Consider the following 13,305-nt stretch of genomic DNA (forward strand, 5'->3'; position numbering starts at 1 on the left):
GGAAAAATTAAAGCGTGATCAAATAAAGGGTTGTTAACTTCATTAGGCTATAACTTCAAAGCCTAAGTCCAACCGCCAAATTCTAACTACACCATCGTTTTCAATATAATTATAACTATATACGATTTAAAAAAATGGTGTCCAGTAATATTATAAAGTTACCAGATTTCACTATTTCAATATATAATATATTATTTAATTTCATATTTATATAAATTAAGTTGATTGTATATCAATCATTTAATTAGTACAGTGTACCGCATTATCAAAAATTAAAATTATTCCAACTTTACAGTTGCATATAGTAAACAAGACCATTTGGTATCTATTTAACAATGGTAAAGATACATTTTTCATTATTAGGGTTATTTTATAAATCCAAATTGGTTTTAGGATGTATTGTAGCAGTAATTTGATAGTCATTTGAAACATGTTAACCATTTTTTCCATTGCATTTATTTGCTAAATTTTGTACATAATGAATACATAATATGAGCTATTAAATAATTTTAGAAAATGTCAACATATTGTTCTAACCTAATGTTATCTATCTACCTAAACACCTAGTTAGTTTTATAATAAAAGCAATTATAATGCAGTTTTTAAAGTTTCTGATTGCCTCATACAATATATTTTATTATTTTGACATGAATAAAAGTTTAGATACATTGAAAACCATAATTCATATTTTTGGTTATGCAAGGAAAGTTAACCAATTAATTTGTCATTTGAGTAGTCACACTGATTTTAAATCTATATTAAATTTTAGTATATTTTGTTACAAATATAAAATAAAAATGTTTGTACATAATACCAAATAGTGTTATTTTAATTTAGTGTATTACCTAAAGAAATTCTTATATGAATAGATAGTTTGTATGATTTACATAAAGTATGTATTGTAACTAGAGCATCCTAAAAAGGTACAAAAAATCTCAAGAATCTTCAAGTTTATTTAAAAATTCCAATTTGAATTTGAATATATGAAAAAATTAAGCAATAAAATAAGGTAAGCATATTTAAAAAAACACTACGAACTAACATATTTGTAAAGGTACTATAAATAATATGTTGAAAATTTTATAAAATTTTAATATCTTCCACTAAACATTGTTAATTTTGTGTTTATTAAAAAAAATTGTAACTTTTATATTTACAGTAATTTGTATTTACTTATAAATGAAAAATCACATTGGATCAAGCATGTTGGATAGGTGGTCATAAGACAATTATTTGGTCTAATTTTAAAATAGTTTTTTATATGGTACCATTGTATTTATAATTTATAATATTCAAATTATTCAAGAAGCACCTCATCAATTGATCATTATTAAGAACTGATCAATTCAAGTGGACAACTAATAATTAAAAGTTGAAAATTTAACTCAAGTGCTCTGCTTATCATTAAAATTTAGGAAATCATAACAAATGATTTAGTAATTACAATATCACAAAAGAATAACAATATACAGTTTATTTAAAGTTCACCTATAAGGAGGTTTATAGTATATTTCTTAGATCTCTTAAACTAAACTGTTTTAATTTGTCTACAAAACAAGATAAAACAATAGTGAACATAATTTGTCAATTTTAATAAATTGAAGAATAATAACATAACATAATATTTTATAATATCTAGTCAAAAACCAAAAATTATCCAAAATAAATTAAACTCAGTAATAAGAGTTACAAACTTTACTGAATAACAATTAAAATAATGGCTTAGGCATTGTATAAAAACAAACAAAATAACCTTGATCATTATTGTGAATAGGATTTCCTATCTTAATAACTGTACAGTGTTTTTATTTATGTATTTATTTCTTTATTAGGAAAAACGTAAGGCTTAATAACAAAACTTATAACTTAATGCCATTATGCCTTCTTACTTAAAAGTGCCTTAATATCTTCTGCATCTAATGTTTCATACTTAAGTAATGCTTCAGCCAAGAGCTTATGTTCTTTTTGATGAACATTTAATATACTTTTTGCACGTTCATACGATTCCTAAAATGTATATAAAAACAATTGTACATTTTTAAAAACAATTTATAATAAAAATAATAACTTTTGGGCAGATTTATTGGTAAAAAATAATGCATGGCTAGCTATCATGCTATCATAGACAATTTAAAACCTGATGGTCTAATTCTAATTCAAGCCATAAGAATTCTATGATTCAAGCAATGCAATTGTCAAAAATATTAACAAATAAAAACCTACCAAAAATCAGTATCACAAGTCATCACTAATAAAGGATTTTAAGAAATTATTGATTATAACTACGCATCACTGATATTTATCACTTGTCCCAAATCATTTATCATTGTCATATTATATCATATATAAATAATTAGAATAAATATACTGTACAATAATATATATCTCATGTTCCCTACTGCATAAGTAGGTTCAAATTATCAGTAAATTCAGAAGTACACCATCTGGTTTTACATAATTTATGATACTGTATTCATCAAACTATTAACCATATAGGTTTTTACCTGCATAATTCTTTTGATTTCATTATCAATGAGTTCATTAGTAGCTGGACTTAGATCATTAAAACTCATTATTTCATTTGATTGAGACTCATGAGTACGAAGTCCAACTTTTTCAGACATTCCAAGTTCCTTCACCATTCTAGTTGCAATATTAGTAGCTTGCTAAAAAATAAAAATTCAACAATTGATTGATTAAATTACTTTAACAAAATTATTAGGAGTAAACTAACTTTTAAATCATTTGAAGCACCAGTTGTAACTTTTTCTGAACCAAATATTAATTCTTCAGCAGCACGTCCACCCATCATTGTATCCATTAATGCTAACATTCTGGATTTAGTAACATGGTATTCTTCTTTTGCTGGTATATATGCAGTCTACAGAAATATAATTTAGAATAATATGGTCACAGGATACAATAAATATTATGTTGAAGAAAACAATTCATACATGGCCTAATGATGATCCTCTTGGCATTATTGTAACCTTATGAAGTGGATGAGAATCTTTAGTAAAATACGCAACAATTGCATGTCCACCCTCATGATATGCAGTAATTGTATTTGCTTCCTCATCCGGAATCTTTGATTTTTTTTCTGGGCCTAAATTTGAATACGTATGGATTAAATTATCTTTAAGTCATAGAATGTAATAATTTCATCACAAATACAATTACCCATTAATATTTTATCTCTAGAAATTTCCAAATATTTCATAGACACAGTTTTTGCTCCATCACTTGCAGCTTTAACAGCTGCTTGGTTTACCATATTTTCAATATCAGCACCAGTAAAACCACTAGTTCCTCTAGCCAACAGATCTACATCAATATCTTTGCTAAGTATTTTCTTTAGATACAAGTCTATTATTTGTTTTCGTCCAGCATAGTCCGGAAGAGGAACCTAAATAATGTAATAATTTTTAAAATAAATATTTTTATTAAATATATTTAATTTTAATTTTAAATTACATCAACTTCAATGTCAAAACGACCTGGACGTAGCAATGCACGATCCAAATCTTCACGTCTATTAGTAGCCCCAAGTACAATAATGTTTTGGTTTTGATGAAACCTAGCAAAAATATTAAATATTTACTAATTAATATAATTAATACAAAATTATTAAAATAATAAGTTACCCATCCATTTCAGTTAATAACTGATTTATTGTTTGATTAGCATATGGATGTAAAACAGAATTTGTTCTTTTTGCACCAACTGAATCAATTTCATCAATAAATACAACACAAGGAGATTTTTCTTTTGCTGCTTCTAAAATTAAATAATAAATTAATACATATATAAATATAAAAAAAAAATGGATATATAAATTACAAAATCTATCAATAGTATTTAATAATTTAAAATTTAAGATTAATAAATAATAATAATACAATTATTATATATAATCATGGAAAGAATGTTAGTTTATTATAAATACTGAAATATAGATTAATATTTGTAGAGCAATATTAGCTATGTGAAATGGTTTAGACATGGTGTTTTGAAATTCTATTCTAGTTGGCAGATCTCAGATAGGTAACTGTTAAAGAATTTAAATAACATAACGAGCCTTGTCCCAAAATACATAATTTAATATTTAAACAATAGTTGTTCAGGTAATTCATAAATTAAATATAAAGTCTTCTAAATACTTAAAACAGATTTTGAGTAAGACTAAATAAAATATTAAATGCTTACTAAAAAGATCACGAATTCGTCTAGCGCCTTGTCCAACTAATATTTCATCAAATTCAGAACCAGCTGCATGGAAAAATGGCACTCCGGCTTCTCCAGCTACCGCTCGAGCTAATAACGTTTTACCAGTTCCCGGAGGTCCAACAAGCAATACACCTTTAATTGATAATAGTTCAAAATAAATGGTGATAGAATTTCAACATTTTTTTTTCTTTAAAAATAGAAAAAATAAGGTCTTTTAATTTTAATTTTTTTTTAGCTGAGTTACTTTTTATTTATTTATATTTAATTAAATTCTTGTTTTAATTTTTTCATAATTTTTGAGACTGTGTCTTTAAATAGTTAAGTTGAAAATCAATCCACAGCAATACAAATATTATTACAGTTTTATTATAGTATCCATGAAAATTAAGGTAACTTGTTTAACAATAAATAACTATATAAAAAGCAAGTTCCAGTTTATTTTAAAAATTTTTTGATTAAAAATTCATTTTATTTTTAGCACTAAATCTTTTAGACCAAGTTTATGTTGTATAACATAGAACCAGATATATTAAATTTTATATTTTCGCATAATTAGGGATTTAAATCAATAAATGTAAATTTTGGAAGAATAAACTGTAAATTAAAGTATATTTCGATAAAAAAAACAAATAGAAGTACCTATTTTAAAATTAGGAAAACTGAAACTTAATACCACTTCATATTATATTATATAAAACCTTAAGAGGCCAGGAAGGTACTGTGTTTCATAGATAATTTAAACGAGAAAATATGAAAAGTGCAGTTTTTAATAATCTTCTTTTTATTACTTATACTTTTATAAATAATTTTTACAACCGATAATAACGATTGAGTGATGATGCCTATATCAAATATAGGTAGTGGCTTTAGACGATAAAATCTTTAATTACTTAGTGTATAGTATTCTACAAGTAGTCTGTAGTGATAATCATATTGGTTATAAAACGTGTTTAATTTTTTCAAAGAGAGCTCAAAATTTAAAGTTCCAATGCGGTTCGACTACACAAAGTATTTTTTAAAGTTGGTGATGATGTATTTTCAACAAATATTATAGTGTTATTCTCGAAAATACTTAAGTGGAGTAAAAATTACATCTGAAAAAAGTTTACACTACACAACACATTGCCAGTGCAAGTTCATATTTTTTGTTTAAAAAATTTTTATTTAAGTAATAATTACATTTTAAAATGTCACATTTGCAAGTATTTTTAGTGATTTTAAGGTCATAAGCACCTAACCCTGAATAAATTGTTTAAATGAATGTTTAATAATAGTTATTACAAAAGTAATATTTATAATATAGATGTTTAACAGTGCCTATCATAATATGTTGTTATATGTATTCAATAAACAGTATTAATATTGTTAACTCATGGGTAGTTCAAAAATATTAAAGATTCTTAAGTATGGTTAATATTTATAAGTATACCATTCAAAAAATTTCCAGTTAGAAATTCATAAATTTTATTTATAGATAACAAGAAAATTTTGTTAATTAAGTCTTATTTTTGACATATTTTTGAGTTTACCAGAAAGTTACACTATTTTTAACGATACAATATTTTTAATTTTTATTAATTTTTTTAACTTATTAAGTATGATTATTTAATAGGTATGCTAGGATGATACAATGTCTTTGTTCGATATCATTTTTCTTATGCAATATTTTATCATTAAATTTAAATATAATACATCCATTCAAATGACATAGTTAATAACTGATGTATAGCAGAGCGGTACCCTCTGTCCATTTTTTTAACTTGCTAATTTTCATTTAAATATTTATAAAATACCTTTTGGTAACTTTCCACCTAAGGAAGAAAATTTAGTTGGATTTTTAAGAAATTCCACTATATCTCTCAACTCTTGTTTAGCTTCATCTACCTGAGAAACAAAAATAAAACTGTGTAAAATAAATAAATTTGATTAAACCCAATTAAATTTATTATCTAATCAATAATAAACTTACTCCTTTAACATCGTTAAAAGTCACTGTAATTTCTTCAGCATTTACTTCAACCTGATTTGTAAGTTGTATCTTGAACATTGTCCCTGTAAGTATCACTAAAAATAAATAAATGAATATAACAAATGAATTTAATCTAAAACCTTATAACTTATTAATAGGTAATTAGTACTGAATACTACTACTTCTCATAGTCATAATTAAACATTTTTATAAGCACATTTATTAGTGTCAGGAGAATACATCTTCAAACAAAAAATTATAATTTTAAAAACAACTGAATATTGAGAAGATAAAAATTACTAATATTTTATTATTAACATAGATATTTGTTTCCATTCTATAATTAATAAAGAAGAGTATTTGACAAAATAAGCTATTTAATATCCGTTCAGGTAATCCCTCAAACATGAAGCTTGATGTCAAGTCTAAAGAAAACTTAACAGGCTAAATCTACCTTAAAAACTGATTAACACTTTATGTTTAAGATTAGAGATATCAAATAGATAGAATTGTTGTAGTTATGATGGAATATACAGAAGCATTATTTATACACTTAATATTATTTAACGTTTGAATTAGTTTTACTTATAAATTATAATGCAACAAATAAGTAAAGTCGCAAGTTTTAGAAGTTGCTATTTATTACTATACTTTATTCCAAATAATTTTAGAAAAATCACATAGTCTTGTCTTGAAAAGGTGGGACCTCTGCGATTGACTAATAGTTGGCAATGCACTGATAGTAGCAAACAAGATTGCATATGTACAAATACAACACGTTTTCACCATGATTTTTTTCCAAAGCTATTTGGAACAAAGTATAGTTTTACTTGTTCCATTACGCATTGGTTGTTTGAAATATATTACATAGATTGTTTAACCCACAATATACTATTATCAATGAAGTTTTGTAAAACCTGATAGTATAACCCGGACACAATAATTATGTACAGTAAAGAATTTTAATATTTTTAATGATTCGATAGCCATAATATTTTCTAAAAAGCACAATTCAATTCTACATTATATTTTGCAAATTCAAAAACATGGACCATTCAAATTTCATTGAAAAACTACCATCCACTATCATACATAACACATTCACTGTAGATGAAGCCAAATGGCATAATTCAATGTTGTATGTATATGCTGAATATATAGTTATTTCAGCATCATAAGTAAGTTTAATAAAATATGATACGACACAGCAAATGTGTTAGGACTGGCAAATCCTTGTTCTCACTATAAAATATTCTTTTAAAGTTTTTTTTATGCTCAAACTACATTCATAAAATTTGTAACAATCATAAATTTAAATTACTATCGTAATATAATGGTTATTAATATTATGCTTAAAACTATTAATTAAAATATTTCAGCTTAATCTATAAATAAAAATTTAATTTTGTATATTGATGTAAATATATGTTACCAAATATAGAAATTAGTGAACTAATTAACAATCCAATTATAAGAGTAGACTGAACAATTTTCCACCATTTTTGAGATTTGGTAGTATTTCCTTTTTGGTCTTTTGCTACAAGATATCCTTCCGCAAAAGATATTTTTAACCTATCAAGTTCTTCTTTACTTATATTTGTATTCTTTAATAGGTCTATATATAAAAAAAAAAAAAAAAAAAAAAATGTATAACTGTGATAAATTGTGGTTTATAATTTAATTTAAAAATTATCTAATTATTTAGATTAAACAAATAGATTATTTTCAAAGCAAAATACCTATGCACCTTAACACAAAGCTAAAATTATTTACCTTTCCATTTATTAGATTCCATGCCTGAAAATAAATCAGTACCTTTCAAGTCACTTCCTTTAGGGAGTAATAGCATTTCTCTTAAGCGATTTATCAGTTTTTCATCATTTTCTTTACTAGAAATACGCTCAGTCTTAAAGCTTCTAAATTGAACATCTAAAATAAAATGTTTATATAAGTACATTTTATATATATAATAGAAGTCACATAGGCTGTTATGCAAGTAATTTATTTTACTATTTACATAAGTAATTATAAATACTAATGTGGTAAGTTTAAACTTTATTCATAATTGCATGTATAAAATACAATAATATAGAACAAGAGTTTAAATGACAAAGTAACTAAAATTGTTCTTTTTTAAAATATCTAATGTCTTTCAAATTATTTACTAATACAGTAGAACTTCGATTAACTGTCATCGGTCATCGCCGAAAAAAAAATAATTAGGCGATTAGACGATTGTGATAAACTCGTTGTGGTGCCTAACACAGTAACTATCAAGTGTATAAAAATAGTTTGTAATATGTACATATCCAATATAAGCGATAAATGTGATAAACGAACTATAAATTTATGTGTGTATGTATTGTACTATGTATGTATGTATTGTAATTTAATCAGTGACCGACAAACAGCCTACGTGTAAGTGTATACCGTGTGTATTAGCGTTTTCATAGTTTAAGTGTCGTGTTTCAAAGATGGCAGAAAAGAGGAAACGTGTTTGTAAACTATCATTTCAATAATTCTAAGTCAATCGTATAGCAATAAATATTGTCGAGTTCCGAATTTTTTGTAATATTACTGACCTGTCGTTCTAAAGTTATCAAAATTATCAAATTTTATAGTTATATAATAGCTACATTGTAAATAAATAAATAAATTAAATTAATACATAAAGTAAAAACTTTTTTGTAAAAAAAGTTTTAAAAAAAATCTAAAATTGAAGAATTTGTTTCTACTACATAAGTACTTCAAAAATCAATCATTGTTCCAATCAGAATCTAAAATAGATTCATTAATAAAAACAATATAAATAGTAGGTCATTATATTGTATATATAAATAAAATAGAAAATGACTTTGGAGCACTCAATGGACTAAACTATTAAGATTATTTTTAAACAAAGAATAAATTAAATACCTGCGAAATAAGGTCTAGGACGATGTAAGAAGTGTTTAGCAGATGAGTCATGTGTACTTGATACTATCAAAATATGATTATTTGTATTATCTACAGCGTAGTGACATTTTAGACCAAGTTTTTTATTCATTGTTTTTTGCAACAAACGTACAATATTTTGATGTTTCTTCACATTACATTGAACAGTATATGTGGGCCTGTTCATTAAATATTCATCAACTTTTTCAACAGGTACATTATCTAAAAGCTAAAAATATTTTCAATTAATGTATGTGCATAAAGATATATTAATAAATACAACTATAAGAGAAATTTGAAAGTATTTAATAGTACTTGTCGTCATAAACCTGATGGTAATAAGCTGGTATTTTGTACACTCTGGTCAATCAAAGGCAGAGGCACAGGTATATACATAACTATATACATTATATAATATATATATACATAACTGAGTGTGTGATTCAGTCAATCTGTCACATAATTATGTCCTTTCTCTGATAACGACACATAATGTTATTAATATAGGTAGACCCAGTCTACGAGTTAGATCTATGAGGACTATGTCATGCAGCACTAATATTCTATAGTAAGATCATTATTTTTAAGTAACAATAATAAAACAAAGGTGATAATTATTAATTAGGACTAGAAATTGATTCAAAATGCATTCTTTCAACTGCACTTGAAAGTAATATTTTTCCAACAAGATAGTTGTTATTTTTCAAGGTATTTCATTAAATATGAAGTTATCTTTCGTTTATGAATTATAATTTGTAGAAAAAAATATAGTTTATATTTAAACACATATTACATAGATCAGGCCATGATATTCGTGAATCATATTTTAAAGGCTAATACTCAATCTAAATCAGTGGTTCTCAAGCTTTTTTGGTTCACAGCACATCATTATACATCACAATTTTTTGCGGCACACTCAACACAAATGTAATGAAATAAATTACTATTTTCAATATTTTTACCTGAAAAATTACAAATATCAGAAACTTTTCACAGCACACCTAGTCGATCTCTCAGCACACTGGTTGAGAACCACTGATCTAAATGATATAGTAATTGCATATCATCCTATTTCTCATGATCTTCAAAAACAATATGAAGACGCTAAAAGAGCATTTGTTGTCTTAGTATTATAAACATATACAATATGGCAAACTGTACATCCATGTATAAGTTATGTCCATTTTTAAATTTTACATTGTTTTTTACATTTTATAATGATTATAACTTATTTAAAATAACAATGTCAATAAAATCTCTTGAGATACCCAGGATAATATTCTTGCTTTTAAATTTTATAAGAGGAAAATTCATTTTAATTTTAAATATTACAGAGTAAACTGTAATATTATGAACTTAAAATTCATCTTGTAAGCTTATAAGACGTAGACAACAAATGTCCATGTAGTGTACTCATAATTTAAAAGTTAAAGTTGTAACACATATTTAACACATAATATCTTTGTTATTTATTTAGTTTATATTGTAACGTTATAGTCAGGGTTCGAAACTTATAGCACTTAAAAGCACTATAATAAGCGCTAAAATATGCACTTAAAACCCCTAAAATATGCACAAAAAATTAAAAAATATGCATTTAATATATTTATGATTTTATTAATACCTAATTATCAATTACAATTATTAGTATCACATAAAAAATTTAAAAAATCAACTGATTGTTTCTTGAATCTCCGAGTTTATTGAATTTTATTTGTAAACTATATAATGATGGGAAAAATTAAAAATTAAATTCAATAAATAAATAATTTTATATTTATGCCTTACCTTCATTGTTACATTGAATAATTAAATGTTTCCGAATTTTGAATTGCGATACAGACTACGGTCTATCATATTTTCTAATCACGAAAAAATTATAAAGAGTTGTGAGTTGTATATAGTATATAGGTTCATAGATTGCATTACTATTTATTTTTTTTAGATCGATTGAAATTTTGGATAATTTTCCAAAATATGCAAAATAAGCACAATAACGTAAAAATAAGCACTTTCCTGCAAAATGTATGAAATATGCGAAAATATGCAAATTCAAATTTTAGATTTGGTATCACGACATTGAGAAATGAATTTATTTCGTACTTTGCTACATTTTACAATAAATAAAAAAAGTATGCAAATGCTATAAGTCCCGAACCCTGGTTATAGTTATAGTGAATTAATTAAAACAAATCATTTACACCTGATCATTTTTTTAAAATTACTATACAGTGTTTCATTAAGGATCATCAACAATTTTATATGATATACATTTTTAAACAACTTTTTCATAGGTCAGAATTGTAATCATTATTTAAATGGTTTGTTAGAACATATAGTTTTTTAAGTAATAGGTATCAATAAATCTTTCAAAAATGACATGAAATTACCGATTTAGCATAGTCTGGTAATATATCTTCAACAGTTTTGTTTTTGACATCAACTTTATTTTGTTTCAAATTAGGCTTCTGGCCTTGAATAGTGATTCTAAGTGGAAATGTCGCAGCTATCTAAAAATATATTAATAAAAGGTTATACAATTACTTAAGTATTACATAAATGTTAAAATTTTCTAGACATGAATAAATAATGAATGATTATGGAGTAAGAATAAAACAATTCATAACTTGCTGTATTTTTCAAAGTGTAATGGGTAGTTGGGCAGATGTAGATGTTGCATAATATTACTTAACATTTCAATACACAAGGTATGTAATTACCTATTTAGGAAAATAGTTTAAAAAAAAACAAATGACTTGAATTCTGTTGCCAAAAAACTAATAAGTTAAACCTTTAAGAATGCATATTATTTTTTTTTTTGTTTTATACATAGTATTTTTAGTTTTACAATTCATTTGAAAATAACTAGAAAATGTATTGTCTTAGAGTTTAAAGATAGGTAATTTATATAGTATTCAATAGTACTTATTGAATGGATTATTTAACACAATACAAATTAGAGAAAATTGATCATTGAAGTTAAATCTTACAACAGTTATTGTAGCTGACATTGAAGAGTTTTGGTGTAATCATCTACACCTACACAATGAACCAATGATATATATACAATTTCATATCGACTAATTAAAAAAATTTATATTTTTGATCGAAGTGACTCACCTGCGTAGGTATGGTAAATCCTAGTGTGAACATGTTTGTAGGAGTTTGAAGTGGTAATGGGTAAAGAGGTACCTTTTTAGGTACCTAATTATAATTGGACAGTTAATAGTTATAATATGGTTATAACAACAGATTGCTTTCGATTGTGATGGACGACCAAAAACTATAGTGGACTATAGTGTTATCGACGGGAAACATTCAAACTGGACACGTTAGGAGTGCCCTGGACACAGTTCGTTATTTGATATCGTTTAGAAACGAATTAGTATTTTCTATCCAAAACGCGTGACGACGCTGATGGAATTGGTCTATAACAATTGTTTTTAGTCGACAAAATATGTTATTGCACGTCGAAAAGACCGTGATGGACGATGGTGGTGTACACTGTACAGCTGCTGGAGTCAAGTCATCCGTCGCGGCCAGAGTCGGTGAAAGAAATCGTGATAGGCAAAAGCATAATAATACAATAATTTTGCCGTTCCGCAAAGCCTTAACCTAGTAAAATACTGAACTGAAAGAAAAAAAAAATAGCCTCTCTCACTCACTCATCTGACTCCGGGCTTTGATCGTTTGATACTTGATAAGAACGGCCGCGCGTACATGATAACGCGACTTTTCACCACAGGAATATGTCTGGTATTCAATTATAGGATGATAATAATCATAAAATACAATCGTACAATGTCTCTGAAATCCGAACATCTGACGGGCAGATGGCGCGCGAGCAGTGTTGCCAAGTTGGCCATTTAATAGCTAAAACTAGCATTTTTTAAGGAGCCACTAGCCACTGAAAATTACATCTAGCAGGTAGCCACAATTCTTGCAATATTTTTTAATTTCATATTAAACAACACATTTTCTAGCACTTTAATTAATTTCATCAGATACACAGTATTTAGTAATAATCAGTAATCACTAATCACTTATTATTATTAAACGTCCGTGGACTGTGGAGTATTGAGATAGATAAGGATAACAATTAATAACAATATTATCTACAACCACACCAGCAGCTGCTAGCTACACGAAATACGAATATCTTCTTATCTTAACCG

The 13,305-nt window shown here is 25.8% G+C and overlaps 1 protein-coding gene and 1 pseudogene across 3 annotated transcripts; both read right to left on the bottom strand.

Annotated features, from left to right (window-relative positions):
• Positions 1–13,305, bottom strand: part of LOC149061615 (uncharacterized) — a 587,539-nt pseudogene that overhangs the window by 234,981 nt on the left and 339,253 nt on the right.
• On the bottom strand, positions 1,803–12,861 carry YME1L (ATP-dependent zinc metalloprotease YME1L). Of its 3 annotated transcripts, none has more exons than XM_089218856.1 (15): positions 12,251–12,861; positions 11,521–11,640; positions 9,113–9,359; positions 8,012–8,125; positions 7,629–7,811; positions 6,197–6,291; positions 6,021–6,111; positions 4,207–4,359; positions 3,645–3,777; positions 3,475–3,577; positions 3,181–3,406; positions 2,955–3,106; positions 2,735–2,881; positions 2,505–2,666; positions 1,803–2,007 (listed from the first exon to the last, which is right to left on the bottom strand). In XM_089218856.1, exons 1-15 carry the CDS (start codon positions 12,281–12,283, stop codon positions 1,876–1,878), a joined length of 2,091 nt encoding a protein of 696 aa, XP_089074982.1. In that variant the 5' UTR covers positions 12,284–12,861; the 3' UTR covers positions 1,803–1,875. The 3 variants fall into 3 exon arrangements, with proteins under 3 accessions (XP_089074982.1, XP_089074969.1, XP_089074977.1); XM_089218843.1 differs by having other exon boundaries at positions 7,970–8,125; positions 12,251–12,846; XM_089218851.1 differs by having other exon boundaries at positions 6,197–6,279; positions 7,970–8,125; positions 12,251–12,845.

The sequence above is a fragment of the Diuraphis noxia genome, unplaced genomic scaffold (assembly GCF_037042655.1).
Source record: "Diuraphis noxia isolate RWA-SAM2 unplaced genomic scaffold, SU_Dnox_SAM2 contig0001, whole genome shotgun sequence".
In the NCBI taxonomy this organism is placed as follows: domain Eukaryota; kingdom Metazoa; phylum Arthropoda; class Insecta; order Hemiptera; family Aphididae; genus Diuraphis; species Diuraphis noxia.